The sequence below is a fragment of the Eschrichtius robustus genome, chromosome 4 (assembly GCF_028021215.1).
Source record: "Eschrichtius robustus isolate mEscRob2 chromosome 4, mEscRob2.pri, whole genome shotgun sequence".
Lineage (NCBI taxonomy): Eukaryota > Metazoa > Chordata > Mammalia > Artiodactyla > Eschrichtiidae > Eschrichtius > Eschrichtius robustus.
This window is the reverse complement of record NC_090827.1, coordinates 36937159-36963468: the sequence shown is the minus strand read 5'-3', so window position 1 is coordinate 36963468 and position 26310 is coordinate 36937159. Positions and strand designations below refer to the sequence as shown.

General features: G+C 40.4%; 1 protein-coding gene across 2 annotated transcripts in view; it reads left to right on the top strand.

Annotated features, from left to right (window-relative positions):
• Positions 1-26310, top strand: part of SLC10A7 (solute carrier family 10 member 7) — a 253126-nt gene that overhangs the window by 162948 nt on the left and 63868 nt on the right. For both annotated transcript variants that reach the window (XM_068542585.1, XM_068542583.1), the window contains one exon: positions 11900-11935. In XM_068542585.1, coding sequence (XP_068398686.1) covers positions 11900-11935 — 36 coding nt within the window. The remainder of the gene's footprint in view (positions 1-11899; positions 11936-26310) is intronic.

Sequence of the window (26310 nt, the reverse complement as noted above, 5' to 3'; positions counted from 1 at the left end):
TTTCATATATTCATACACCACTGGTAGATTGTATGTGTGATCTTTGACCCTATTTTTAATTTATATTACATATTTTGTATTGGTTTCTGACAGTCCATTTCCTGTATATCTTTTTATTTTCAGTTTCCTCTTTCCTCCTTTGCTTTTTTTTTTTTTTTTTTTTTTTCCTAAACTTTTCTTATGTTTGGCCTATCTCTTGACCTCTCAACTTTTGTTTTTATTCCTTTGGCTGGGGTTCTGCCTCCTGGTATTTCCTAGTCTCTATAGGCCTCTTTTCTCACCTATTAAATTGGGATAATCAATTTACTTATTGGAATTTTAAGCTAGGTAATGTTTGTAAAGCACTTAGCACAGTTCCTAGTACATAATATACCTTAGTAAATGTTGGCCCTTGTTATGATGGTGGTTTGGTATTATTGAAGCAGTGATTCCAAAGTAAGAGACACTACAAGCTCCTATGTATAAGATTCAGACCGTAGGAACTTGGGCTGACCATTGGGTAACGTGGGACCATCCTGTTGACATTTTGTGAGAGTTGTGCTTCTTGTGTAAAATGTTTGTTGTGCTACTGATGACCCTTAATAGGCTACCACGTGCATTCCCAGGGAAAATAAAACTTCAACATTTTGGCTTGCAGCTGTGTACCCACAGTGGAGACCTGCAAGCCAAAGTGAACCCTGGCAAGTCCTTCCTCAGCTATGAAAGCTTGTGTCATCAAAAAAGAAATTTTGACTTAATTTCCTTTTGCTGCATTTTTGGTCTAATATATATTCTACAGATAAGCATTTTTAAGAAAGTCCTTTGGAAAATATTTATTGCATGTTACGTCTATGCACTTAGAAGTCATTTACATGAAAGGTTCTTGGAAAATACAGAAAATCCCCACATCCGTCTCACTGTGGGCTTCAGGTGAATTTCAAACTATTCTTATCACTCTCAATCTGGATAGAAAAATCCAGCTTAATAGTTAATAGTTTTAATACAGGTCTATGAGTTTACATAGTCTGAAAAAAAGATTGACTTTTTCAGTTAAAGAGTAAAAGGAAAAATCATGAATTTGAACACCGTATTTCAGCTTTACTGTATAATCACTATATAGTTCTAATTAGCAATGTACGTGTTTTCCCCCTTTTGTGTTCTTGTGTTATTGTTTTTCTCTTATAGAGCTCTGGATATTAGGACCCTAAACGCCACACATTATGCGTGCTGTTCAGCATCCTTAATTAATTTCTCCCTCCCTGCTGGCCCTTCCCTTTGCTTCCATCATCTTTGGCAAAGAGAACCATCTTAAGATTAGAAACGCTAAAGTAAATATTGGTGAAAGGAAAGTAGGCTCAAGATAAGCGGACTCTATCTGCTGGCCCAGACAAATTACTTTGTAGGGTCCTGAGAAAACTAATGTTTGAGATTACAGAATCTCTATCTTTGACAAATCGTAAAGAAAAGGAGTAGAAGCAGCAGCTGGCCATGTGCAAATGTCACTGCAAATATCAAAAAGAGGAAAAAAGTAGATTTTACACACTATTAACTGATAATTTTGTTTTCAGTCTGGAGAAAAGTTGGAAGACCGCATAATTAAATAGTGTGTTATAAGCAGTTACAGAGGAACTGCTGTGATGTTTAGAAGCCAGCTTGGGTTCGCTAAAAACCAAGTCATTAAAAGTAAAAGTTTGTTACAATAACATTTCTTTTTTAAATGTAATTGCTAATCTAAAACAATGCTTACAGCAGGGGTCCAAGCTACAGCCCTTGGGCCAAATTTGACCATGTCCATTTGTTTACTTATTGTTTGGGCTGCTTTCTAGCTACAATAGCAGAGTTGAGTAATTTTAAGAGTCTGTATCGCCAGCAGAGCTTGAAATAATTATTATCTGACCGTATACAGAAAAGGTTTGCCTACCCCTGCTCTAGAGCCTAAATCAGTTCTTTTTGAATTTTAATGTGTCGACAGATTATCTGGAAATCTTGTTTAAAATGCAGATAATGGTACAGTAGATCTGGGGTGGGGTCTCAGATTAAGCAATTCCTGACAAGCTTCCTGGTGAGGCGAGTGCTGCTGGTCTACAGACCACAGTTCAGTCTGGTGAGGATGTAGATTTTAAAAAGATTTAAAATTTCCCCATTTAAAAAAATCAAGAGAGTGAATTATGAGTTGGAAGTCAGTTCAGTTGGTTCGACTCTTACTTATTTGAATCATAGTGCCCAAGGACTGTTAAAGGATCAGCGTTATCTTGGAGAGAAGTTTTTCTGATTATTTAAAAATGATTATCTAGGGATGAATTGGGAGATTGGGATTGACATATATACACTAGTATGTATAGAATAGATAACTAATGAGAACCCGCTGTATAGATAACTAATGAGAACCCGCTGTATAGCACAGGGAACTCCACTTCGCTGTACAGTAAAAACTAACACAACATTGTAAGACAACTATACCCCAATTACAAAAATGATTATCTAATGATCATTTCCTTGTGTAAGGACATTGGCTCAATGATATTTGAAGGGAGCAATAATGAGCTCAATAGCTCAAATGTTTAGGTGTCCAGCATCAACTGGATTGGTCTGCTGGACATTTCCTCTGTTGGAAGACAGTTCTCCACGTGTCTCCTACATTTCTGTCCATCTTGTGCCCTGATTGCTCTTTGTTACCCAACTCTCTTTTCAAGGATGTCTGTATAGTGAACTGCCTTAAAAGATACAAATAGTATCTCCCTCTGGAACAACTGGCAAGTTTGCTTACTGCCCATTAAAAAAGATTTGGGTTCCCTAAACTCAGTATTCCTTTCCTGTAATGTAACCCACTATAGGTGCAGGCATCCACCCAAGCCCATCTGTACCACCCCCTTGACTTGGGGGCAAGGGGAACTGATGCTAACATCATGCTAGGTTGCTCGCTCTGATGTGTGTGAGTGACACAGTCCTTTGGCTCTGACCCGGGAGTCTTGTGTCTGCTTCCAGCATCCATGAAGCTATGGCAGGCTAACTTGTGATCTTCAAGTTTGGTAAAATCTCAGCCCCTTCACAGTTTTAGATACCCTCTCCCATGAGTCACAGCCCAGGTTTCCAATCACTGACTTTCCCCTTTCTCTGAACCTGCCTTCATCTCATTTTAGTAAAACTCTTCACCTTCTACTTAATATAGGAAAAAGAAGCTTTAAATGAAAGTCCCTTCAACTTTCTAACATCAAGCATACAAGTCTATCTTCATCTGTACCTAATCTATTCTTTATTCTCCTTTTACAATGAAGAGGTGTTGGCCCCACCTCTTTTCCAAAGTTAAGCCCTCCAGCTGTACACTGGAACTCTCCCTGCTTCCTTAGGTCTACAGCTAAGTAAGTATAACCCCTTTTCTTTACTAAATCTCCATCCCCCTCCCCCCTTTTAAAGAATTTTGTAAATTCTTAAGCTTCTCCTTTCAAAAACAAAGCAAACAGCAAGCTTCCTTTCCCTCATCTTTATTCCCCTTTGAGTTTCAGCTCTATTTCTCTCCTCTTCTCTACAGCCAGATTTCTTGAAAGAGTTGTCCAAACTCTGTTTTTCTTTCTCCTCTTCCTTCTCAGTCCTCAATCTACTCCAGTTGAACTTTCATTCTAGTCATCCCATTGAAACTGTATTCTTCTAGGCATCCTTTGAATTCTAATATATGTTCTATATTCCTAAACTGCTTATCTTCTCTGTAACAGTAAACCACCAACAAAATGCTGAGGACTCACTCATCTGTAGCCACTGTCCAGAGTACTCTGAGCCTAAGTCCCGTATATCCAACTCCTTATAGTTTCTCTAATTGGTGGCCTCGTAGACACCTCAAACTCATCATCTTCCCCAAGAAAAAATTAACCTATACATCCCAGTTCTTTCCTGGCACAGTAATTGGATCTACAATCTACCTATTTGGTTAAAAATCCCTTAATTCAGAAGATTAAGATACTATCCTTCCTTTCTTTTTATCACCACTCCCCCAATATTTAGCTAATCTACCAGTCTACATTTCAAATATTTCTTGAATGTGTTGTCTCTCTAATTTGATCTCTAAGGTTCTATCTCCTTAGCCCAAATCAACTCCTGCCTGGATCACTGAACAACCTCCTAGTTAGTCTCCCTCCCTTTAATTTTTCACCACTCTAATTTCTTCTCTAAACTATAGCCAGAGTGGTGAGATATATATATATATCTTAATTTTGGTTTGAAAAAAAAGTCTCAATCTTTTGAGAATAAGATGGTAGAGGCATTTCTTAACAGAAGCATTGAAGTTACAGAAGGACAAGGTAGAACTGCTTTCTATAATGGGAACTCCTTATGGGCATGGACCATCAATGACAGATTAAATATGTACATATCAGAGACTTGGCTTGAAAAATCCAAAATCTCTCTAAGTATATTAGTGAGGGTAAGCAGTGCTTAACAGTGGTTGTAGGAAAAGAAGAACAGAAAAGAAAGAACAAAGATCTTCCAAGACAGTCTTTAAAGACAACCCCAAGGACCTCACAGAAACTGTTTTCTGGAGTTTTAGGTAAAAGTCCACTTCAAAATGACTATAAAGTTTTATGTGTTTAGGAGACTTGGAATCTTTTCTCCCTCAGCACCCATCATGTCTGTACACAGTTGACACTCAATAAATGTCTGTTTAATTAAATGTATGCCATTGAGGCAAGCCAACTGCTATTGCTGCGAGGCCTCACAGGGTGACATTGCTTTATGGGGTCACCAGAATCCAGAAATAGACCGTTTGCTTTGCAGGTCCAGAAACTCAACTATCATGAGCACACCCCAATGTGGTTGTGCTCTAGGAGACTGGTGTCAACTAGTCAGTGTCTTCTCTTCCTATCAGAAATACTACGTGGAAAACAAAATTATTATTCAGTGTTTTCTTGGCAAGCATGGGCTCCGACTAGAGAGAATTAACTGGATGTTTTCAGTGGCTGGTGTTATCAAGCTCAAATAGTCTGATGCGTCTGACTTTACTCTAGTGCACCGTGCCTGGTGAACAAGCCAGAACGCTCCCATCAGCTGCTAAGATATACCCGTCCCCTGACAGAGCTATGAACATACTGAGAAATGCTTAGCTGGGCATTTTAAGGTACTGACTCTGTGAAGGCCCAGTTTTAAAGAGGAAAATATAGGCAGAGGGGAAGGAAGAGGCCCTCACCTACCAATCAACCACCACTTTCTTTCCAACTGCCCTTCCCTAGATTCCTAATGCATTTTTCTTTCTTCTATAAAATTTCCTCAACTACATATTTCGAGATCTATATTTATAAGGTCATATTCCCTGAGGCCATATAACCTGACCATTTTGTTTAATTTAAGTGTCTCCAAAATTCCCTATACCATCCCTTTTTGATTTATTGCTTAGGATGTGTTGGCCAATGTCACTCATTACATATTGGTTTGATACAATTTCATTCTTGAAGATTAAACTTTACTACTACTTTTTAAAGATATCACTACATACTTAACACAGAACAAAATATGAAGACAACCTGCGAGTTTAAGTTAGTATTAATCTTAAAACAAACAAACAAAAAAAAGTGATCTTTGCATTAACATAAATGCAAGGTTCAGAGTAAAGGAGTTGTCAAAGCATAATCTTCAAAAGTTGAAAACACGACTTTTTTATAAATATAGAATGGACACCTGTCAAATATTTATTTAACTGAATAATGAGGGAGCCGGCAGGATGGTAAAGATGGTTTCAAGGAAATGATAGAAATAGGGGTTATTTGGTCCATCAGAAAAGCATACCGAAATAAGTTTGCTGAGTTAGAGACAAACCCAGCTAATTTCTACAGGGTAATCAAACCATAACCTTTGTGGTTGTTCTTCTACTAGATAGAGATTATTTCCATCTCTACTGGACAAAGCTTTGTAAGTTAACATGTAATTTTAGTCTGGGCCCTAATCACTAGTAAGTAGAAGTCAAACAAAGGTATATCCCTCTAGGAAATTAAGTAAGTAATCCTTGGATTGGCCCGTTAGACAGTTCTCCAGGGTGACTTTGAAAGAACATGCGGTCCTCATTTGGCCTTATTTCCAAGTTTTGGTCAATTTTTATTAAGCAAGTGCTGTGGACTCTTAAATTCATCTGGATAAGATGATGTCTAAAAGAAGGCTTGGAACCCCCCCTCCCCGCCAGGAGGAACAGTGTGAGGGCCTGAGGACTTTTAGCCTGGACAAGACAGTGTGGGGACCCAAATGCTCACTGCAGCATTACTCTTAAAATACAGGCCTGAGGAAATAGTTTTAGAGTGCAGAGATTTTATGTACGCCATTCAAAATCAGCAGCTAAAAGGCCATCACAAGAAAGGAGGGGTGAGATGTGCCCTAAGTTGCTCCAAGGGGAAGACAGGGCATCAGTGGAAGTGGTTTGGGTATCAGATTGAGAAAGAGCTTCTCACTGTGAAAGAAAGTCAGCTGGGGCAGTGTGTGCCTTGAGAGCAGGAACAGTTGTCTGTCTGCAGGTTCTCTGGCAAAGGCGTGGCCGTCACAGCCTCACATCAGGAGCAAGTGAGGGAGACGGAGGAGGGTCACGTTTCAGATGAGGACTGGACCAGCCTCAACTAAGATCCTTTACAAAACTGAGATTCTGTTATTTTGTGAAAATTGAGTTATTGCTGTTTAATTAAAAAATAAAAAGCACCGTTTCCAAGGCTCAACATTTAATATCCTGGAGACAGAAGCCTTATGTTAGTTTTAGTAGCTGTGTGATCACAATAGTTATTGCAGCGAAGCCTTTTGATAATTTTTTCTCCTTTTAAAAATTGATAATTTACTTCAGTTTTGCCTTTTTTACAAGCCCTACTCCCGAGAGAAGTGCATTCACAGTTTTGTTGTTGATTTTGTTGTTATTTGGGGAAGGGGTGCTGGTTTGTATTTTAATGTGACTAAATATCAGTGTCTCAGGTTTGACACTTTTTTTTCCTTTCCACTAAAGTCATTGAAATATATTCACCTGGTCATTCACATCAGAGGTGTAAATGGATTTTCTAAAGGTTTTTAAGAGGTAATCAAAGTCAGACACTTTGTGACTTGACTTCTTTAGGTGTTGCAAAAAGAAAGCTTAACACACCATCTCAGTTGCAAGGATGCTAAAACTATGCTTGACGTTGAATCTGCAAGGAGTTGGGTAACATCTTTTGCTAGAAGTGCCCATCTACCACTTCTTTGGTTTTAACCATCTGTATAGAATTTACTTGGGAAAGAGAAAGGAGAAGGAATCAGATATATTCAAGAGCAAATAGCATGTTTATTTGATTTTCCAGCTTCCAGTGACTATTGCAGTTACAGTTTAACTTTTTAGTTTACCCTTTTTACCATTGATATTTGCCATTGATATTTGCAAAAATGCAACTTGAAAAAAATGTATCAGCCATGTCACACAAAGGCTTATATCTCAATTTGTTTCATGTCATCAAAAAGACATACTGAGTTTGAAGCTCCTCTTAGGTTTACTCTTAAAATATAAACCTGGGGAAATAGTGTAAGATTGCAAAGATTTTATTTACACAATTCAGGATCACAGGCTCTGGAGTCAGGGAGATAGAGATTGAATCCCTGACATTGCCTTTTCCTGATTCACTCAGTGTCTCTGAGACTCAGTTTCCTTCCCTGATAGATGGGGATAGTATCAGTACCTACCGTATAGGGTTGTTGTAAGGATTACGTAAGATAACACACATAAAGTCCTTAGCACGTCATCTAATACAAGTACTCCATAAATATTAGCTATTATTATTTTATAATAATTAGAACAACTTCACCAAAACTTAATTACGGTGCTCTTGTCAGGATTAACGGCACCATGGCTGACTCATTTCCTAATACAACTGAAAAGCAAGTTTCAGCTTTGTGCAACAATTCATTCTTAGTTAATGAACTTGAACAGCCATTCTTGAGAAAATAATGAGGAATTGTGAATCTAGAATTAGAAGATACATCCTATTCACTAGGAAACTTAATGTCTTAGCAACAAATATCGTAAATCCTTGTAAGAACTGTTGTGTGTTGGTGACCATACACTTGAAATATTCAAGCAGGAAAATCTGGAGATAATAGTGCTCTCCCTTCCAGAATGAGACCATCTCTAAGAATTGGTGATCAGCTGGAAGCCAAGGTCATATAGCAACTAATCATTGACATATATGTCCTTAGCAGAACTCTGTAGGAAACTGTACTGGTTGTTAATCTGCTACCCAGGGACCAGCGCCGTACTGGAGTCAGTTCAGGATTTGGAGCTGGACAAAGCAGGCTCTAGTCCAAGCTTTGACATTTATTTCCTGTGTGATTTTGGGCTGGTTGCTTGGCATTTCTGAACCTGTTTCATCATCCATAAAGTGGGGCTATTATGGAAACCAACTATTTCAGTAGAGGAAGGTCAAATTTTTAAACGTACATAAAAGTACTGAAGCAAAATACCATTAGTAGTACTGGTATTATTACTAATACTGTTACTATTCCACTATTGCAAAGGAAAATGAAATGGGCACCAGGAAGAATATGGGTGCCCACGTGTTATATGACACCAGTGTGGGTTCGACCCCTCTAATACAAGACAGATGTTCCCAGAGTGGTGACAATGCTCAACCTTCTTCCCGGGGGAAAATTCTTATCCTATCACAGATATCATACTGTTTCTCAGAAGTGTTATTAGTGCTATTGAAATTCCATAATTAACATTAATATAAGTTTCTATTTTCTTTTATCTGAATTTAGGTGAACTGATAGATAACAAGGGTAAAAGTGGCTAGGTTAGAAGCAAAGTCAAATTCATTCTCCATTTACTAAATTATTTTACTAACTCATTATACCCCCCCTTTAATATTGGGTTGGCCAAAAAGTGCCTTCGGTTTTTAAAGTAAAAATAAAAGACACGTTTTTCATTTTCACCAGGAACTTTATTGAACAACATATTCACCCTTTTGTTCCACTACCTTCTGCCATTTTTCAGGCAACTTCATAATTCCGTCTGCCCCAAACTTTTTATCTTTTTGAGCAAAGAACTGTTCCAGGTGCCTTTTACAGTCTCCCAGGGAATTGAAAATTTTTCCATTAAGAGAATTTTGTAAAGACCAAAATCAATGGAAATCCGAAGGTGCCATGTCTGGTGAATGTGACGGTTGAATCAGAACTTCCCAGCCAAGCTGTAACAGTTTTTGCCTGGTCATCAAAGAAACATGTGGTCTTGCATTATCCTGTTGGAGGATTATGCATTTTCTGTTGACTAATTCTGGACGCCTTTCGTGGAGTGCTGCTTTGAGTTGGTCTAATTGGAAGCAGTACTTTGTGGAATTAATTGTTTGGTTTTCTGGAAGGAGTTCATAATAGAGGACTACCTTCCAGTCCCACCATATACACAACATCACCTTCTCTGGATGAAGACCTGCCTTTGGTGTGGTTGGTGGTGGTTCATTTCGCTTGCCCCACGATCTCTTCCGTTCCACATTATTGTACAGTATCCACTTTTCATCGCCTGTCACAATTTGTTTTTAAAACGGAACGTTTTCATTATGTTTCAGTAGAGAATCGCATGTGGAAATATGGTCAAGAAGGTTTTTTTTGCTTAACTTATGTGGAACCCAGACATCAAAGCAATGAACATAACCAAGCTGGTACAAATGATTTTCAGCGTTTGATTTGGATATTTTGAGTATGTCGGCTCTCTCCCACGTGGTATAACGTTGATTGTTCTCAATTAATGTCTCGATTTGATCGCCGTCAACTTCAACTGGTCTACCTGACCATGGGACATCATCCAGCGAGAAATCTTCAGCACGAAACTTCACAAAGCACTTTTGACACGTTCAATCAGTCACAGCACTTTCTCCATACACTGCACAAATCTTTCTTTGTGTTTCAGTTGTGTTTTTACCTTTCTTGAAATTATAAAGCATAATATGAAGAAAATGTTGCTTTTTTTCTTCCATCTTCAATATTAAAATGGCTACACAAAAATTCACCAATTTTGATAAGTCTTTTTTAAAATGCACGCTGATATGACAGCTGTCACAATACAATCTAACAAAATTGTTTCGAATGAAGTTAAAGACAACTAAGTGCTACTAGAGCCATCTTACAAAAAAAACCAAACGAACCTTTGGCCCACCCAGTAGTTTGACATTGTTGGAAGGATCAGCTCCAAGCTCTCTCTCCTGGCCTCCAAGACCTTTGATGATCTGGTATCTGAACCCTCCACTTGATACTTTTTCTCCCTCCCTGCTCAACTTCATAGCTTTGCAAATGCCCTTCCTTCTTCCTGCAATATCCTAACACGCCTTCTACCGGATCAGTTTTCATTAATTCTTCTAATTATTTGGAACCATGCCTGGCATGTAAGTGGATACTCAATAGACATCTAAACAAATTGACTTGAAATCAGATGGCTCCCACCTAGACTGAAACAGCCAGATATTTCCATTTCGACATGACCTCACAAAGTTCGGAATTCCTCCTAGAGTCTGAATAGATTCCATGTTATTGAAGGACAGTAACTCTTAAAAATTATTTTGGCATTTTGCACATTGAGCTCTTCTAAATGGTGCTGATGAGACCTTGCTTCAGAGGCACCAGTGGAGCTGATAAACCACAATACATGTTTTAATAAGTAGATTTTAAAATATAACACTTGAATAAAAATGCGGTATTCCTTATTGCCAGCTAGCTGTGAAAGTTTGCACAATAAAGAAGCATTTATTCTATTATTTAGCAATAAAACAAGTCTGTGTGTGGATATTCACATGTGTATATGCCTAAGAAAGTTATGGTAGCAATATTCATATATGGTAAGCCATTCCCTTTGGGCCACATCCAAAAGAATTTAGTTACTGTAATGACAAAAGGGTTTCCATATATTAATACCAAAAGGACTTTTTCCCAAAAGTAATGAAGTGGTCCCAGACCTCGATCCTGGGCACAGTATAGTCTGTGTCTGTCTGTCTGTCTGTCTATCTCTGTCTCTGTCTCTGTCTCTGTCTCTGTCTCTGTCTCTCTCTCTCTCTCTCTCTCACACACACACACACAGACTCTTTGGAATTTTAAAGTTCCAAGTAGAATTCATTAATAAAAATATGAACTGCTTTTTCTTGTATAAATCATAATAAAGTGTTGAGAGATAAAGGAACAACTAAGGGGGCAAATCATCAGCTGCTGCTGTAAAACCGAGACCTGTCATGTTAACTCCCAACTCAAACACCTAGTTTTAAAGATTTACCTTCAAGAATCCTAAAAGCTTGTATCCTGCCTCATCAACAACAACCTCAAACTGTTCCCTGTCATCGAAGAAAACAAATCTTTTGCTCCTTCCTGCCTCTGGAGGCAGAGGGACTGAGGTGGTCCTGGGTGGCTGAATTAGATGAAAGACTTGCCTTCCACCATGGAGACATAGAGTCCAATCAAGTGAAATGAGTTTTGAGATCCCAGCTCATTTCCTAGGGGAGATCAGTTCACATTACAAAATCATGACATCCCATTCGTCACAACTGATGTGGTCTTTGCTCAGGAGAGGACCCCAACTGGGACTAAACCACCTGTCTTCTCTTGAAAAGGGGCACTTTATCCAAGTTAGAGTTGAAAGCCTTGGAGTGAGAAATCTTGCCAGCTTCCACCCAAGTGATGCATATGCAACGTGGAAGGGAACTTAAGTTTTAAAAAGGCAAGACGAGTTTAAGGAAGATTGGTGGTTGTACTTTAAATGATGCCAGATATGAATAATTATACTAGAGATGCTAAGGCATTATGGTCGGGAGAGCCAAGAGTGGGGCTCCCTCTTCTTTATCTCCTAGATTTTATTAAACAGAAATGAGAAGGATAAGCATTTCCATGCATCAGAGTTTAAAATGGCAAAGAAAGTGTCCTGCTTTCCAGGCTGATAAATGATCATCATCTCTTTCATTTCTTTCAGGGCATCGTTGTAACACCCCTGCTACTGCTGCTTTTTGTGAGTATTTTGATGTTGTTTTTAATATCCTTTATTAAAAGCCATCTACAACCCTTTAAGAAAGGTCTTTAGAAATAAATTGAAATTTGAATCTTGCATCATATTTTGAACTGTTCTTCCAGTTGAGCTGTACCAAGTTATAACATGGAGACACAAAGAATCTCTGTAGTCTCATGGCCCAAGGAGAGCAACAGAACCCAGTTCTTGGGCCTCTGACTCCTGGCTAAATCATTAATTATTACAAATGAATGACCTGTGATGTAGGTCAAAAATGTGCTGCACTTTATTTTCTCACTAGTGAGACTGAAGTGATTGCTAGTGACCAAGGGTTTGATTGAAAGAGCCTTGGTCCAGGGGACCAGACAAAGCTTAGTTTCCTGTGCTGGTACTGATAGGAGCTGGCTTCCTCACTTTGGGGAATACTGCCTCGGTGTTTTCATCTGTAAAATGGGAAACAATAACACCTACCCCAGTCTGTCTCCCAGGGATAATGAAACGTGCTTTAGAAAGAAAAAATACAAGCTACTGACAAACCAAGCAAAAATTGTTCTGAAAATAAGAAATGCTAATTAGCTGTCTTATTTCTTTTGGCACTAAGCATATGAGAAATTAGATGAGAGATTATAATAGAAATTAATGTTATCTCATGCTGAGAAAAGCATATGTAACCATGAATGATACCTAAAATATTTTATGAACTGTGCATTTTTCATACACACATCTCCCAAATATAAATCACTCCACTCATCACTGAAATAGAGCAGGGATGCGTTTCTGGGAGTGAAATGTAGCTGTTTGACTAGCACTATTTGTCAGTGAATTAAAACTATGGGGCAAATTTATTTAATTATAGGGTAATTACCCAAGTTGAAATTCAATTAGAGTAATAGAATGTGGGACTTCATTTCTTACAAGCTGTGTAGGAAGTGGAGAGGGAGAGATGCCCTACTAAACAGTTGGATTTTGCATCTTTTATGAAAGACATTACCTTCCAGTAATAACCCTCAGCCTTACCATCCCTTCTGAAATGCTAGCTCCATCCTGACAAGGTAAGGAGAGTCAAATAATCAGATCACTTCCCCCAGCATCACAAACCTCATTAATTTAGACTCAGCAATTCAGAATTTGCAGTGAGTCAAATTGAAACTGAAGTGAATGTCTCTTTGGGAAAAAAAGACTTGGTTGGTATGTACCTACCTGGTCACTAGATGTGAGGACCTGGGATCGTCCCTCAGTGTTTTTTCCAAGCCTTGGGATCATAATTTCCCAGGGGCAGCACTCAGTGGGCACAGGATGCAGGCCAGTCTGGGGTCCCCCCTGGCAGTGAGTCAGAGGAGTAGCATAGAGCTGGCCGTATAGAAAGTGTCCAATAAACGACTATGTAGCCTAGGTTTTCTCCATTGCAGAAGAGTAGCATCTCCTACTCAGGGGACTCTTTGAAGAAGATCACGAGAGAAGTCACAGCCACAACTAGGGGGCTAAGACCTAGGTAGCACTTTTGAGTATCTCAGAGTCTGGAATCCCTGAGACACTGTTTCAGCTGTGACTAAAAGAACCAGATGCATACTTTTCTCCCTCTCTTCCCATCTCCATGCCGTAACAAGACATTCCCAGCTGGTTAATATTAATGGCATCATGCAAGCTTGCCTCCACTCTTAGACCCTAGACTTGTGAGCTTTACTTGGTTCAACCTTTTTAAATCATCAAGCTACAGGAATAGTGAAAGAGACCCCAAGACCCTCAACTTAAAAGTTTAATGCCTCCCTTTTGAGCTAACTAGGCTGTCCCACTAGGTTCAATGGCACCATCACACGACATCAATAGCTACTTCTGTGTTACATGACTTGAAATCGCATGCACAGTGTTTAATACTTTTTGCCTGTGCATTTTACGAACAATGGGAATTGCTTAAACACTTGGGTGACCAGGCTTCACTTAGGAGAGAAAAGCCTGAGCAACTTAAAATATGAACACATTTCATTAAAGATGTAGTGTTTTTCATCAACACCCCTGCTGTGGCTTAAATTGTGATTCTCCAAAAGATAGGTTGAAGTTCTAATCCCTAGTACATCCGAATGTGACCTTATTTGAAAATAGGGGTGTTGCAGATGTAATTAGTTAAGATGAAGTCATAGTGGTACAGGGTGGGTCCTTAATCCAGTATGACTGCTGTCCGTAAAGAATAGGAGTCAGAGAACCACAGGGAGAATGCCACATCATGATGGAGGAAGAGATTAGAGAGATGGGTCCACAGGCCAAGGGACACCAGCGGTTGCCAGCAAACATCAGAAGCTAGAAGAGACAAGGAAGGATTCTCCTCTAGAGATTTCAGAGAGAATATGGCCTTGCTTGAGTTTAGACTTACAGTTTCCACAACTGTGAAACAATACGTTTCTGTGGTTTTAAGCCACCCAGTTTATGATATTTCATTACAGAAGTCAAAAAAGCTAATACAACCCCTGAAAATTGAATTGTCTTTTTTTTTAAAAATCATATCTTGAAAGTGTAAATTTCTGGATAGTCAGGCACAGTAGCTAGTAAAAGCCACTTTTGCTGATGGAGTCTCAGTTCCCTGTATTCTTAACATCTTCTCAGAATGTTCCCTTTACCATCTTGCTCCAACTGAAACCTGTCTTCTTATTCATGTTTTTGCTGCTGGCATCTTTCATATCACTGAGGCTTGAAGTGGGATAAGGTGTCTTTCTTGTTCCTCTTTACCAATCCCAGATCACTTCCCATGCCTTCTCCATAAAATCCCCTGTTACCTTTAAAGGTTATGCCAGGACACCTATATTATCTGCTGCTGCTCTTCGTTGTAATTGTCAGTGGAACGCCAGGTCACGCTCTAAGAGTCCAGAAAAATGTTAGCATCTTTCCATTGTCTTCTTTTTAACAATACACTTGGATTTATTCTTGGTGTTTTCAGTATTCACATAGTTGACCTTCCCAATACCCTGGCCTCTAAATTCTTGACCCCCTTCACCAGTGAGATTGCCTTCCCCCTCATCTCAGCCAGTTACCCCTGCAGTCAGACCTTTGACTTATTACTGCCAATAATAGCATCCTTCCATAATCCTATTTTCAAATGTCTTCTCCTACTAGCAGCTGCTATCTTTGTGACTTACTCCCCAGATTAAGAATTCTTCAAACTTGCCAGAAGGGCTCATTTATTTACCTTATCACCTTCAATGCTTCTAACTAATCCACCCTACCCTCACCCTCTTACCCTCAGATTCCATCTGACCTAGCCTAGATCTCATGGTCCATCATTGTAATTACTTTATTACATACACCGTCAACAACCTTGCTCATCTCTTACTGCTTCCTATTTGTCTGGCAAGTGCCAGGCCTGCTTAATCCAACTCTATACCTTTCTGTATTTGTACCTGAACACGCGGGAGCACCCACTCTCATGCTGACTGATCTCATTCGAAATTCATGACCACTAATTGTAAATGAGCCTGGCAATCCTACTCCCTTCCCCGAACTGACGCACATCCCCAGTCTCTAGAGAATCATTTCACACCTTCTCCTTGCTTCTCAATTTTCCAGTGCCTCTTCTCTTTTTTCATCCCAACTGATGCAGAAAGGAAACCAGCTGATGAGGAAGTCAGAAGCAATCAGAGAAATTTACAAGATCCCACCTACTTGCATCTATATTTTTCTCCTGTCTCCTCCTTCCGTAGATAAACTATCTTTGCTCCCATCTAAGGCCAGTCCCTCCAGTTGTGCCATCCCTTATTGCCTACTTAACAATAGGAGCCACACAAATTTCCCTCTTTCTTCTATGTCATTAAATTTTCTATCTCTGCTGGATCATTTCTATCAGCATGTAAGCATTCTGTAATATTACACATCTTAAAAATTAAATTTCACCTTATCCTACCTGCACTCCATTTCTGTGCACTCTTTTATGACACAATTCCTCCAAAAAGTTATTTTAACTTAGTCATCACTCATTCAGTAATACGTATTGAGTTCTTCCAATATACCAGTCACTTTCCTGGGTGCCAAGGATACAGCAATGAGCAAAACAGATACATCTTTGCTCTAATGGAGGTAATATACTAGTGGAAAGAAGCAACCAACAAATAAGTAAAAATATATTGTGTAAGATGGGTGCTAAAGAAAAAATAAAGTAAGGAAGGGAAGTGGCTTGGGAGGTTGGACTCACTGAGAATCAATATTTGAGCAAAGGCCTAGAGGAGATAATGGAGTGAGCTTTCTGGTGGTAGAATGTTCCAGGTGGAAGGAACAACAAGTGCAAAGGTGCTGAGAGTGTGCCTGGTGTCTAAGGAACAGCAAGGAGACCAGTGTGGCTGGAATGGAGTGAGCAGGGGGAGAGTAGATGGAGATGAGGTCAGAGACATAGCAGAGGCCAAATGATAGAGGACCTTAAAGTCCTTTGTAAGGATTTTGAATTGTAATTCAAGAGAGACAGGAAACCATTGAAAGAGTTTTGATCAAGGGAATGGCATGTTCTGACATTCCCTTTAAAAGGGTGACTCTGGATGCTGGGTTGAGAGTAGATTGTTTAAGGGGATCATGGTGGAGACAGGAAGACCAGTTAGAAAGCTAGTGCAAGGGCTTCCCTGGTGGCGCAGTGGTTGAGAATCTGCCTGCCAATGCAGGGGACACGGGTTCGAGCCCTGGTCTGGGAAGATCCCACATGCCGCAGAGCAACTAGGCCCGTGAGCCACAATTACTGAGCCTGCGCGTCTGGAGCCTGTGCTCCGCAACACGAGAGGCCGCGACAGTGAGAGGCCCGCGAACCACGATGAAGAGTGGCCCCCACTTGCCGCAACTAGAGAAAGCCCTCGCTCAGAAACGAAGACCCAACACAGCCAAAAATAAATAAATAAATAAATATATTTAAAAAAAAAAAAAGAAAGCTAGTGTAAGAGATGCCATTAGCTTGGGCCAGCGTGGTTGAATAAATCTGGTGGGAAGTAGTTCTTTATTTTCTTGAAAGAACTGAGAGATTGAATGAAAATTATGAGGGAAAGATAAGAATCAAGGATGACTCCACGCCTCTGCAACTTGAAGTATGGAATTGCCATTTACTAAGATAGCGAAGGCTGTAGGGTCGAACAAGTTGATGGAACTCACAACGAATTCAGTCTTGGACATGTCTGGATTAAGATGCCTTTCAGACATCTAAGTAGAGAAGTCAAGTAAGCAGTTGACTATATATCTGGAATTCAGGAGAAAGGGCCTGGACTTTCTGTGTGTGTATGTATCTCTAGAGATACACATTTGGGAGAGTTCAGCATAGAGATGGATTTTGAGTTAGACTGGACGAGATCACCAAAAGAGAATAGAAAAGGAGAGGTATCAGTGGACTGAATTTGGGGCATTCTAATATTAAGAGGTCAGCAAAGAAGACCAAGGATATCCAGTTTGCTTAGGCAGAACACCAAGAGATTGTAATGTCCTAGAAGCCTAGCAGAGAATGTGTTTCAAAAAGGGGAGCATGGTCAACTACTTCAAATGCTGGTAATAATTCGGATAAAATGAAGTCCAACAATTGGCCATTGATTGTAACAAGATGGAGACCACTGGAGACCTTAACAAGAGCTATTTCAGCAGAGTTATGAAGGCGAAAGCCTTATTGAAGTTGGTTCAAGAATAAATGAAGAAAGAAGAGTTAAAGACAGAGTTCATTTTGCTGTAAAGTGTGCAGAAAATGGGAGAGCAACAAAGTTAATGAAGGACCGAGAGAGGATTCTTTTTTAAGTTGGGAAAATTATTAGCATATTTGTATCGATAGATTAATCCAGTTAGAGAAGGAAAATTTGATACAGAAAAAAGAGGGGAGAATTCGTGGACCCGTGTCCTTGAGTAGGAGAAAGGGATGAGTTCTAGTGTGTAAAGGGAGTATGGCCTCCTAAGCACAGATAGTTCATCCAGAGTCATGGAAGGGAAGCCATGGGATATAGGCAGGGATGCAAGTAAATTGGATGATGTAATTATAGGAGCTTGTTAAGTTCTCCTCTGGTTCTGTTTTCTCAGTGAAGTGGCAAGCAAGGTTAGGGGTAGAGGACAAGAAAAGGCAAGGAGGTGTTGGAGATTTGATGAGAAAGGCAAAGACATGAAACAGTCATGCGGCAGAGTGAATGGAATGGGCAAATGCAGTGCTATGGTCCAGCAGCACCGAGGACCATCCTCAGAGTCTTTACACTTGGCATTGGCTCAGCCTGGATTCTCCCCGCCCTGGATATCCACACGGCTCCCTCCTTCACTTTCATCAGGTTTCTGGTCAGATGTCATTTTAGAGGAGAAGAACAATAATTCCTATTATTTAGGAATAATATATTCCATCACTCTCTCCCCACCTACCATTCTTAATTGTTCCTCTTTAGCACTTCTCACGTGACATCTTAATCACTGGTTAATTTGTTTATTATCCATCTTCCCTAACTAGAGCAAAGCATCACAAGATAGCAGAGACTTTATGTTTTGGTCACTGCTAAAACCCCACTGCTCAAAATAATGCCTGGCTATGGAAGCCACTTGAAAGCATTTTGGAATGGATGCTTGGTAAAGAAAAACTGTTTCTGTTCTCACAGTACTTCTAACACCAAAGGTGTGGGTTTTCCATGCCAAGCGATCCTCCAATTCTCTGCAAATACCAACCGAGTATTCTACAATTTAATTCATTCTGACACTAACTTCCCAGAGTTAATGCAGACCCCACAGGTGGAGGGCTCAGTCTCCCAAGACTGCCTCTCACTTCAGGTGCCAATCAGAAGTAGTGGTTTCCAGGTTACCCACACTTCTGTCCGACTTGGCTACAAATCAGGGGGCTCCCACAACCCCCTCCTCAGGTCCAATAATTTGCTACCACTGTTCACAGAACCCAGTGAAACACTTTATTTATTACTACCAGTTAATTATAAAGGAAACAAATAAACAGCCAGATGAAGAGGTACATAGAGCAAGGTCCAGAACGGTCCCAAGTGCAGGAGTTTCTGTCCCATGGAGTTTGGGGTGCACCACCCACCCTGCATATGGGTGCATTCACCAACCCAGAAGCTCTCTGAACCCTTCTGTGCCAGGTACTGGGGACAAAACCCAAATAATGTAACAAAAGACGCTATTATCATCCCATCCTTCAGGAAGTTCTGAGGGTTTTAGAAGCTCTGTGCTAGGAATTGGGAACAAAGACCAAATATATATTTCTTACTGTATCACTACATCACAGTTGCACAGGTGGCCAGGTGCCTCTGTTCAAAGAGTCGGGCTAGGACCACTTTTAAGACTCGTACATCCGCATCACATGCTCTACCTTCAGGGCCACATTCCTTATTGTAAAGCCATTTTGAAGGGACCGACTTCACTTCCCTCACAGTCTGTCGTGCAGGAGGGGCATGGTATGGGGAGAAAGCATCCCGTTTTGGTTCAGTCTGCAGCCAGTATTTGTTGTGAACAGTGGATTTTCTTTCACCCTCCTTAGCCTCGGTTTTTACCTCTGTAAAGTGAGCATTATGAGAAGATGAAATGAGTTCATTTATGGGAAAGCCTGTTGTAAACTGTAAGGAACCAGCAAATGCTAGTTATTTAGATTTGACACTTTATAAAGGAAAATAGAAAATAATGCCAGGAAGGATGTCAAGGTTTTGCAAAAGCACTTATCTGATGAAATGCAGCGATGGTCCCTAGTCCAGACCTTAATGATGGGCTGAGTCTTAAAACTTTAAGATTCTATAATCATCTATAATCTTATAAACTTGTGTATAAATGAATCCAATGTTTACCATGGCTGGCAATGAGTGCAGTGAAACTTCCTGAAATAGCACCATTAACTCCCAAGACTCAAAGTGTTTTTTACATATATCACCTCAATTTTCTGGATAACATACCTTTGCTATTGGGCGGGGGCAGAAATGATTGTCTTTATTTTGTTAGTGGATGTGTATCAGACCACGAAGTTCCAATCTGTAAGGGTAAATAAAGGCCTTGTCTAGCTAAAACACTATACTTATAAGTTCATTACTTGAAATTCCATGTGAATTGTCCTTCTGAAACAATGTTCCCAGTGGTAAGCAGCCCCTGGATTTTGTCCGCCTGGGCCAGGAACCGTGAATATCTTATTCATTAACTTATCTCTGGTGCCAAGTATTCAATAAATGTTGGAAGGAGGGGAATAGGAAGATGGGTGAACGATGATTAGAATGATTCACATGATAAATAAGTGGTTCGCAGGTTAGGATTCCAGCCTGAGCCATAAAATTTTACTTTATATTTGCTATGACAAATAACTCACAGTTTTTTTGCAATAATATTAAAACATCCATTCTTTTATTCAGTGTTTGAATGCCTACTGTGCACTGTGACTATTACAACAATCAGTCTGACATTGATGCTTCCCTCAAAGAATTTATGATTTAACAGAGAAAATAGAATATATTCACAGATAATTAAAATCCAAGGTAGAAATTGTATCACAAGTATCATAATATTTCAAAGGAGGTTACTAAAAAAGAAAACATTTTATTTAATAGGAGAAGTGGGTTTTTTTACAATAATCTTTTATTGAAAGAAAGCTTTTTTAAAAAATATATTTAAGTATAGTTGATTTATAATGTTAATTTCTGCTGTACAGCAAAGTGATTCAGTTATATATACACACACACACACACACACACACACACACACACATTCTTTTTCATATTCTTTTCCATGATGGCTTATCACAGGATATTGAATGTAGTTCCCTGTGCTGTACAGTAGGACCTTGTTGTTTATCCATCCTATATGTAATAGTTTGCCTCTGCTAACCCCAAACTCCCAATCCGTCCCTCCCCCTCCTCCTCCTCCCTCTTGGCAATCACAAGTCTCTTCTCTATTGTCTGTGAGTCTGTTTCTGTTTTGTAGATAAATTCCTTTGTGTCATATTTTAGATTACACATGTAAGTGATATCTTACAGTATTTGTCTTTCTCTGTCTGACTTACTTCACTTAGTATAATAATCTCTAGGTCCATCCATGTTGCTGCAAATGGCATTATTTCATTTTTATGGCTGAGTAATATTCCTTTGTATATATGTACCACATCTTCTCTATCCATTCATCTGTTGATGGCCATTTAGGTTGCTTCCATGTCTTGGCTATTATAAATAGTGCTGCAATGAACACTGGGGTGCATGTATCTTTTCCAATGAGAGTTTTTGTCCTTTCTGGATATATGCCCAGGAGTGGGATTGCTGGATCATATGGCAACTCTATTTTTAGTTTTTTAAGGAACCTCCATCCTGTTCTCCACAGTGGCTGCACCAATTTACATTCCCACCAACAGTGTAGTAGAGCTCCCTTTTGAAAGAAAACTTTTAATTTGAGAGGTAGATGGAAACTTCTAACATTTCTCCAGGGATCTCCTACTTACTTCAAGTTTTTTTCATGTGCGTGGTTCTGATTCTCGGTCATATCTAACATCACTTAAAACTTGCAGATCTTTCCTTTCCTTTGATGTGGTTTCTCACTAACACTCTGTTTACCAACCATTATTACAGTTTTTATTCGGCAGCAAATAATAGAGAAGACTGAAAGAGAGAGATTTGAAAACTTGAAATGGAGTGTTGTGGATAGTGAAGATGCAGAGGCCCTGGTGCTGAGTCAAGCACTTAGGCTGTGAGGTCAGGGACAGTCCATTGGGCAGCGTGAAGCTCCTGCCTTTGTAGACCCCTGTCCCCCCAAGTCTCCTTAGCAGCTCCCTCACACCTTCTTCCCAACTACATCTTGGCAACTGTGAGGAATGGAAGGAAGCAACGTCTAAACTTCTCTCTTACTCCCTCTAAAGTTAAGACAAAGCAGGTAAGATAACTATGTTCACACCATGGAACAGGTCAGTCTAATTCTACGCAATTATGATCTAAGGAAGCCAGATATTAGCTGGTATTGTCATGGCCTCAAGCCCCATATTTCTGTAGACCACCACTTTTATTTAAATAAGTTCCTGCGTGGCAGGAGAGAGTCAGTAGCGCTTTGAGCTTGTGCCATTGGAACAACAAATCAAGGCCTCACTTCCACCCCAGCCACAAAGTTCAGCTCAACATCAAGACCCCTGGAAACACATAGGGCAGAAACTTGGACCACTGCTGAAAGTCATATTCTCAGAGTTACAGATCAGCCCATCTTCATATGTGGGGATGGTCACATCAACCGCTTAGGATATTTAATAAACATTCACCTTCATGCTTACCCGTTCAATAGTAATGTAAGCGCCCCTTAAGTAAGTGGAAACACCACCAGCTCTGCTGTTATATCAATTGATTTTATATGACTTGATTTCTTAGAAATCTGGCCCCTCATCAAGTAGATATTTAGAAGGCATTGTGATACTTGGACATATATACACACATGTGCACAACACGCAAACATGTACATGCACCTCCATGCATACACACTAGGCCCTGTTTCTAGGCTAACTGTATGCTCCATTCGTCTGACTGTCTCTTCTGTTACTTTCCATTTTAGCAGTTCCTAAATCCAATCAGCTTGAATTCTCAGGACACTTTAAAAGAAACCTTGTTTTTCCAGAAGGGGAGGGGGATGGTGGGGAGAGGGGGAGAATAATTTTTATTGAGTAGGTTTAATGGATACTCTATGCATATTCCCATGTGAATAGCATGAGTACCTTTAGAGGTGGGTATTATCCTTACCTATATGAGAAGACTTAGGTTCAAAGACTAGTCAAGAACACGGGGCGCTTTCAGGCAGCGTTCCTTCTAGGTTTTGCTTACAAAGCATGCCTCCTAGGAGACAGGTGATTTTAAGACATTTTATCAGCACTCAGTTACTACTTCCTGGACATATGTATTTTAGGTAACGTAGGAAAGATAAACAGAATAAGGCATAATTATTGCCTTGAAGAAACTTAAACCTCACGTAGGTAAAGAAGAATAAAGACTATGGAAGAAATATAGAGGAAAAATTACCTACTAAACTATGTGATTCAGACTGAATTTCATAGGAGTTCACAGAAGAGCAAGGTCAAGGGCGGGGAGAGACGTCAGTGGCAGCTTTCAAGGCTACGGTCATCATTAGTTTCTCTAGTACTTGGCTACCTGTGATAGAAAGTCCTTCAACTTTTGATCCCATCACTAAAAACAAAAACAACAAATACAGACATTAGTGTCGTGTACAGTACTCTGATTATTTTTTGTAGTATGTTCCCAATGATGGGAACTGATGGTCACATACATGTGCGACGTATAAAATGATGATAAAACATAAAGCACTTGAAGAGAAACGATCCCATTGATTGCCTCAGTTGTTCCACACGGAGCCGGGCTCTCCACCATGTGCCCAGGAGCGTTTGTTCCTAAAGCAAGTAAGACCGGATCTCATCTCCTCGAGCCTGAGAGCAGCTTATCCTCTGACTGCGTGTATAAATCACGCAGGGATGCTTCTCACGCAGGGAGAATTTTGTAACGCAGAATAACCTGTGGCGTCTTTTGTAAATGCTCATCCCGGGGCTCCCCCAGACCTTGTTGAAATAATGGGGAAGCAGGGGAGCACCTGGTAAGCCACTTCCAAATGCTCTAGAAGCAACATTGATAAACTCCCCCCACCCCCATCCCCCTTCACGGACCATCGACCCAGAGAGGCCAAGTCCACCGCTGCTCTGGGACTTGGCAGACTTATCTGAAGGGATGAGCTCAGGTGCAGCGCCGTCCTAGCCAGGCTTCTCCCTGCACCTTGGTCCCCCCTGCAACACCAGCGGCTGCTCCCCAAGCAGTTACGATCTGGCTGAAGTGAGAAGGACACTGCTTCCTTACACCACCCTTGCCTGTTGGTCCCTCTTCTGGAGGAACTTAAAACTTCGTCTGCTTAAGGGACTGTTAGTAACAGCAGGTTCTGTGGTTCCTGAACCAAACTCAGGATTGACAAGACCGAGTCCTGTGGTCAGGGAATAAGGGACAAGGCTTGTTTCTAGACGCCTCTGCGTGTCTCTGCCTCTAGCCCGCCATGTCCTGGAAGCCCATCTCCGCACAGCTTTCCTCTGTGGGTGATAAGCCGATCTACAGTTCATTTGGGCACATTTCACTACAATTTTTGTGTTGTTTGAATAAACAGAACTTACAATTGTACGTAGTTTCCATCACTTATTGGAAGGTAATCTTTTCATCTTACGTTTTAAATTAGCAGATAACAAAAAGAAATGTTTTACATATTTTTTAATCTTTAAAAAAATCATTTAAAATCTATTTTGTTCTTTGTTGCTCAGAGAAGGAAAAGTACCATGCATCTAGATATATAAATAATAAATAAAAGGGATCATTTCCTCAACTACATATATACATTCCATGCCGTAACCCATCTTTAGTTTGATACATGCAGCCAAATCAATATGGCTTTTTAACAACCATATTCTTAATTTTCATAAAAATGACAGTCATTTTTCCACTGAGCCTGTCAGCTGGTATACCTTTAAGTCATTGATTTTGTGTAAGTAATCAGTTCAGTTCGCATGGAATGAGAGGCAGACTGGACTATAGATTCTGGGGAAAGACGGGACTGTAGAAGGGCTCAGGGGATCAAGGCCTAGGGACACTCTCCCTTCTTCTGTCTGAATGCCTTGTCTTTGTGATGGGAAGAGGATAGTATTTATGAACATCCATAATGTCTGTGTGTGGGTACAAGAAAGTTAGATCCAATACTAAGCAAGTCCCCTCCTTCTTTCCCTCTCCTGGGGCTGGGCTCTGGGTAATGTAAGTGAGGGGCCAGAACTGGGCCGGAAGGGAACTCATCCTGCTCTCTATATAGGTCTGAAGTGGCTTCTTCCTGATTCCCTCGCAAAGGAGATTTAACATTCTTTACTCTACAGTATAACCTATAAATATCTATTCTTATTTTTCTCTGAATGTGGTACTCATGAAAGCAAAGACCAATCATCAAGGGTGAATTATATAATACAATAATGTTTTAATAGCTGAGAAGGGACACAAATAGTTGCAATGCCTGTGGCTAATGGATTTCCCTGATAGGAGATAAAAGGCTGATTACACAGAGAGCAAGTGAGGACCTGGTGCGTTAATGACGATTTACAGGTCAGCTCACTTACAGGAGTGATTTAAAACGCACCATCTGTTTTCTAACTGTAGGCTGATAACTATGATTTTACAGACGGTCAATGTCTCTTCATCAAGAATTTACTTATTTGTCTTTCTGAGTCTGCTTAGTCTGGCCCTGTAAAATTTCACTGACTGGACCCCACCCCAGATTCTTTCCAAATCAAATAATTTCTAAGTTGAATGGATCGATAGCAGCCAATCTTGCTTCGTTTGACTCAGCCTTTCTCTGCCAGGTTAGAAAATTAAATCCTAATGCCCTAAAGCAGGCCTTGTATGTACTGGATTAACTTCTTTCGGATACATCTACCCTGGTACTAGTGATGTGCCATCCTTGAGGGAGTTAAGAAAAGAGTTACTCAAATAATTTTCGGTGTCCTGCGGTTCAAATCCAGAAACCCAGGTGAGAAAGGCTGCACCGTCGTCCGCTGCTTATCCAGTTTCCTCCCATCTCCTTTTTTTCTTTTTTTCCCTCTGTCTTTTTGCTTCTGCCCTCCAGCTCCCCATCTCCTTGCAGCCCTCACAAAACACACATACAGACACACAGACGCTCTTCGCTTTCTCTCACGTGGACAAGATAAGGGGAGGCCAGCTTTGGCCTCCACTCCTGCCCCCTTCCCCATCTCACTGCTCCGTCCCTTCTGTCGTTAATGTGCGGTGGAATGCAAGGATTAAGTGTGAGGGCTGTGGAGCCAGCCTTCTGTGGTGAGATCCCGGCTCCGTCACTTTCTAGGTACGGTGACCATGTCCAAGCTGTTCAAGTGTTCTGTGCCACGGTTTCCTCATATGAAAATGGGGGTACTAATGAGACCCGCCTCAAGGGGTCGCTGTATTAAATCGTTCAACGCATTAAGCGTTCAGAGCAGTGCACAATAAATGTTACCATATCTGTAATTATACGAGACGATTGGGTGGGAGGCTCCTGGTCCTTTCTTGGGGCTGTGAATTCCGCAGGGCTCTGTAACTTACCGAAAGCTGGAAGGATGGAAAGAAGAAAAAACACTGTCAAGCCTCTCTTTCTACCTGTGTGTTGTGGCCATTCATTAGGTGAACACACGTTCTGGAGCACATATTGTGTACTAACTCAGTGGTTCTCAAAGGTAAACGCCAGCCCAGCAGTAGCAACGGCATCACCTGGGGCCTGGTTAGAAGTGCAAATTCTCCCCGACCTCCCCTCGTCCTTCCTGCTAGGTGTTACGAATCAGAAACTCTGAAGGTGGGACCAAGGAACAGGTGTTTTCCACAAGCCCTCCAGGTGTGTCTGGTATGTTAAACGTTTGAGAACCACCACCCTAGATGTAG